The sequence below is a fragment of the Ochotona princeps genome, chromosome 5 (assembly GCF_030435755.1).
Source record: "Ochotona princeps isolate mOchPri1 chromosome 5, mOchPri1.hap1, whole genome shotgun sequence".
Lineage (NCBI taxonomy): Eukaryota > Metazoa > Chordata > Mammalia > Lagomorpha > Ochotonidae > Ochotona > Ochotona princeps.
The window spans coordinates 67,638,431-67,643,502 of NC_080836.1; the positions used below are offsets into that span (position 1 = coordinate 67,638,431).

Here is a 5,072-nt window from a genome sequence, read left to right on the forward strand (position 1 = left end):
GCCTCAGCCGGTGATAGTAACTGCTGTTGACAACTTATCTTGTATTTTACATGATATCAGCTTTTTTAAAATAATTTTTTTTGAGTTATGAAGGGCAATACAACAGGGGAAATGGGGAGTAGCAAGATGAATGGGTTCTCCACTAATGAATCGAAAGCTCACCTCTGACACAGGCCAATAATCTAAGGAATATCGAGTGGGGCCCTTCCCTAGGTCAGTGATGGCAGAAAATCTTACCAGAAAATTCAATGGCTCCTTATGTTAAAGGCCCATTTGTTGGCACCAGGCAGCACACGTGGCTGGAGTTGCAGTAAACAAGTTAATAGTGGTTGGATTACATTCTCTCTCTTTCTAAGATTTTAATTTATTGGAAAGACAGAGTCATAGATAAGAGAGAGAGAGAGAAATAAACAGGCAGGCAGATGGGTGCAGAAGCCTTTCATCTACTAGTTCAGTCCTCCAAATGCCTGCAACAGCCAGAACTGTCAAGTCAAAGCTAGGAACCAGGAACTCCATCCAGGTCTCCCAGGTCTCCCATGTGGGTGGCAGGAATCATCTGCTGCCTCCCAGGATATATTTTAAGAGATCTGGTTTGGAAGTAAGCTCAAGCTGGCATTCCAATAATGGGATATGATGTCCTTAGCAAAGGTTTAGCCTGCTGCACCACAGTCCTCTGCCCAAGTTGTCCATCTTTTAATTCTGTGTTCTGTGTGACTTCAGCGTTAAGTTCCACATGGTGGCACCCCAATCCTTCCACTCTCTCAGGTTCAAGATCAACAGGTGAGAGCAAATCTCCTCCTGCAAGAACTCAGTTACCAAACTGAGTCTTCACTCCCTTGAGCCAATCACTGTGGCTGAAGGCAGGGACCCTCTGACTGGCTTATGCTTTAGGGGTATTTACACCTCCAAGTGAGCATAGACATGTGGTCTTACTCAAACATGTGGACTGAAAGTGAGTGAGATGAGGATTAAAATGCATGATCAAAATTGGGAGGGGCTGGCACCATGAGGTAAGAGGTTAAGCCTCCATCTGTGGCACCAGCATCCAATATGGGTGCTGGTTCGAGTCCTGGCTGCTCCAGTTCCAACCAAGCACCCTGCTAACGTGCCTGGGAAAGCAGTTGAAGGTGGCCTGAATCCTTGGGATACCTAGAAGAAGCTCCTGGCTTTGGACTGGCCCAGCTCTGGGCATTGTGGCCATTTGGAGAGTAAACTAGCTGTTGGAAGATCTCTCTCTCTCTCTCTCCCTTTCTCCTTCTGTTACCACCCCCTTTCTCCTTCCTGTCTCTCCCTCTCTCTGTTCCTTTCTTTCTCTGTAACGCTAACTTTCAAATATAAAAAATACTAAAAAAAAAGAAAGAAAAAGAAAAAGAAAATTGGGAACCTTGGCTGGAAGATGGATACTGGATGGCGTCTTAACTCATCTGCTGCTGCCATTATAGAATATGAAAGATTGTGGGGATTAAGTTACCATCACATGAGCTTGAGGGGGACACATGATAGCTGTAGCAAATGGGATTCTGGACTATGATTTTTATATGTTCGTTATAAAGTCAATTACGGCCATGGATGTATAGTTTTGCTGGCTCTTTTAGCACCTTAAATTAAAGGTGATAGTAAAAACACAGTGATTTTTACCATTTGCAAGGCAGGTGTACTACTAGATCTTCAGTCTCTTTTGATTGTACATTGATAGTGGTACCACTCACCACTTTAAGTCTTTTGGTTTGATGGTGTGTCTCTAAAATGTATATGCTGAAATGTTCTCCCTCAAGATGATTTTTTTAGGAGATGGGACCTTTGGAAGATGTTGAGGTCATGGGGCCAGGGGTCTCCTGGACAGGATTGGTGCCATTATGAAAGAAAGCCCGAGATGATGTGATGTCTTCCACTGGGCATGGATGCAACAAAAGGAAGGACAGCCATCTAAGACAGTGTGCCCTCATCAGACTCTTTTAAGCTGAGACTGATAAATAAGAGAAACAGAAAGACTAAGAGAAACTGAAAACTACTTGCAGCCAAAGACTTTATTCCTCTCTTGGTCTAAGCTGGAGGAAACTGAAGATTGAGGCTGATGAGGCCAGTTCTGAGGCACCAGGAAAAGGAAGTGAAGGAGGTCAATGGGTATGAATGACTTCAAGGATCCAGTCTACATAGTGAGATACCTTGGTGTAATGTCCCCTGTTGCCTTTCAGAACACACCCTTCTGACCAGGACAGGATCCCTTGGAGCTGATTTTGGCACAGGATTGGAGCAGCAGTGATTTCCTGTTAGAAAGAAGAAAGATGGGTCAGGTAGGTTGGGTGAAATAGAGATGATCTGGTGCCAAGTCCCTACCAGAGGAGTGCAGAATAGAGATATCAGGTGGTAAGGGCTGGGAGGAATGTCTGGTTGGCTCATCTCTTGCACTTGTCCTAGGCTATACTGGGGGCAGCCATGGAGAAATGCCAACAGATGGAATTGTTCCATCCTGAAATCTGTGTTCATTCAAGACTGGGAGGAGGATGCGTACTCTTTTCTGGGCCACATTCATCTTGCTGAGAAGGCAGAAAATTGGATTCTATTGAAGGAGATATGTGAACCCCATTACATGTCACACAGCAAGTTTAAGAAAGGCAAATGGAAAAAAATTACCCAACAAAAGTGTGTGGTGCCCTGCGATGACCCAGCACAGAACATGTTGTCTGAGGCCAGGCTAGAAGTTTGTCTGGAAGAGAAGTCTTCGCAGTCTCTATTCGAGAGCCAAAGAACATCTTGGTTTATCTGGATATTGGGATCTAGGTCTGAGCATACACATGAAAGACATTATTTCTCTTTGATCCTTTACAGAGCCAACTCCCTTTCTTGTTCCTTCCCTCCCGTATTTGTGTTACTAATCTCACTATCTCTCAAGAAAGGATAAAAATGACTAGGACTTAGAGAGGAGGGAAACAGATAATTGAAGAGAAAACAAGGTTTACTTCCCATATTGTCACGCATACTTTCACTTCTGAGCACTTGCTGGTGAGAACACCAGCAGTAGGGCAGCCCTAACCCTTTCTTCATCCAGAAAGCCTTTCACCATCAACTGTGGGGTAGCGGTAGGGGATTGATGAGGCAAGGAGGGATCAATGAGGCAAATAGCCACATTACACCTGAGTCTATGATGTTATCTCTTTGGGGTCACATCCATAAAATCGGAGATTACTATATGTGAGCTTTCAGGCCCCTTCTAGCTCTACAGCTTTGCAGTAACACTGGGATGATAACCCTCTTTGAACTAACACTCCAAGGGTCTGTGTCCTAGTGGTCACTCACTGTATTCCTTCCATGTCCAGCCCCAACCAAAGACGGTACAGGTGGTCCCAGGTTTGTCATCTGTAGTATTGGGCAGAATTGCCAGCTTCCGCCCATCACTGGGCTTGAGGGGGCGTTGCAGCTTGATGAGCATGAGGTCATGTTCAACGGAGTCCTGGGTGAAATCGGGGTGTTTAACAACTAACACAGGTCTCAATTCTTTTTTCTGAGAATTTGAAGCTGCTGAAGCAGGAATCTGGATCTGAAGAAATCTGGAAGCGGTCGTGTTGGGTGAGTGGGGAAGGGAGATAGTACTGCGGTTCATCCTGCATCTCTTCTCCCCTGCTTCTGTGACCAGACCAGATCCTCCCAAGATTGTCAGCATCTCAATCCCCTTGACTGGTAAATGAGCAACGATTGTGGTTCTCTAACTCCCCAATCGCACATTATGGCAACCATCTCTTCCCTGATTGTTTGTCCCCTGGCACTCCGATTCCGCCACGCACCTCTGTCCACATCATCTCACCCCACGGTATAAGTCATACTTATCTGGATTGCTTTATTTCACGCCTCCTTCCAGCCCTTTCTTAGATTTCAGAATCCCCTCTGCAAGTCATCATTCAGCTTCAACCCCCCATGTATCCCCCCCGATACACAGACACACACTCATGGAGTCTCAACAACTGATGTGAAAACACTGGCTTCCCAGATCTCTCTACTCACGGTAAGAAGCAGTGAGCTGCAGTGAGAACCCACTGCTTGTGGATCAGGGTCCCCAGGCATGGCTCACTCTCCGAGTACAGAAAAACCACAAAGGATGCTTTGTCAGTGTCTCTGTTCACCCAGCTTGTTTGCTTGACTTCCTGGTCTTGTGCTGATGTTGTGAATACAGTTGTTAGAGCTCCTGCCCCAGGGGGAGGAAAGGAAGACAGTCACACAGACATGGGGGATGTTCAGGTATTGGAAGTCTACAACCTATTAGGTGAAAGTGGCTTAAAGTGGTCAAGGTCCAGGTGTGGTTGATCCACTTCCAGTTCCCTCTCGTTTTCCCTCCCACATTCCTCTGTATTTGTGTCATCCTCCTTCCTCACGCTCCTTCTTCCTGATTCTTCTCTGTTTTCTCCAAGTTTCCTTCAGAGCTGCACAGCAAAACTCTCTCTTTTGCTGACCCTGTACACTGATCCTGTCTAAACCTCCTGCACTACAGAGTTGGAGGGAAGTCCTTAGGCTCTGCCTAGCTGCTGCTATTCTAGGAGACCCCCAGACCCTTGGCCCTGAAATCTTCACTATTCTGCTAGCAATCTCTCCTCCCCTCTTAGCTAGCTCTGTTTCTTCCACTTTTCTGCAATATAATCATGTTTTCACATTTTAAGTGGAAATTGGAAATGATACTCACCAGCTGCTGTGAGAAGGGTGAATACCGGGCAGAAGTGCATCATTTCTGCCTTGATACCTGGTCTTTAAATGAGAAGTCCTGGGGAAGGAATGAAGCAATACAAGAGAACTACTAACCAGTCTGACATCCCGGAGCCTTCGCAGAATGCCCAAGAGAGCAAGGGGCTCTGAGAATGACGTCAGAAGATAGAAAGACAGCCAGGCCAGGTCTTGTACAGCTCCATCTTTCCATTGCAGCCTTGGAAATGATTCCAAGAGGAGAGATCTGACTTCTGGCAGAATGGACTGCTGGCCAAGGGCTTTGCTCATTGTCAGCCCAGAGAAATCAATCCGTATTACCTTACACTATTTTCTCCAGTATTACTTAAGCCTCTTGGTTCTCATGGGTTTACTGACCTGTC

The 5,072-nt window shown here is 45.9% G+C and overlaps 1 protein-coding gene across 2 annotated transcripts; it reads right to left on the reverse strand.

The window, feature by feature from the left end:
- Positions 1 to 2,009: 2,009 nt before the first annotated feature.
- LOC105941611 (serine protease 58-like) lies at positions 2,010 to 4,740 on the reverse strand. 2 transcript variants are annotated; one of them, XR_009245409.1, is made up of 6 exons: positions 4,673 to 4,740; positions 4,000 to 4,180; positions 3,298 to 3,548; positions 2,982 to 3,067; positions 2,635 to 2,783; positions 2,010 to 2,267 (listed from the first exon to the last, which is right to left on the reverse strand). XR_009245409.1 is itself a non-coding variant. In XM_012925884.2 (5 exons), exons 1-5 carry the CDS (start codon positions 4,713 to 4,715, stop codon positions 2,118 to 2,120), a joined length of 774 nt encoding a protein of 257 aa, XP_012781338.2. In that variant the 5' UTR covers positions 4,716 to 4,734; the 3' UTR covers positions 2,010 to 2,117. The 2 variants fall into 2 exon arrangements, 1 of the variants encoding a protein (XP_012781338.2); XM_012925884.2 differs by lacking the exon at positions 2,982 to 3,067 and having other exon boundaries at positions 4,673 to 4,734.
- Positions 4,741 to 5,072: the final 332 nt, after the last annotated feature.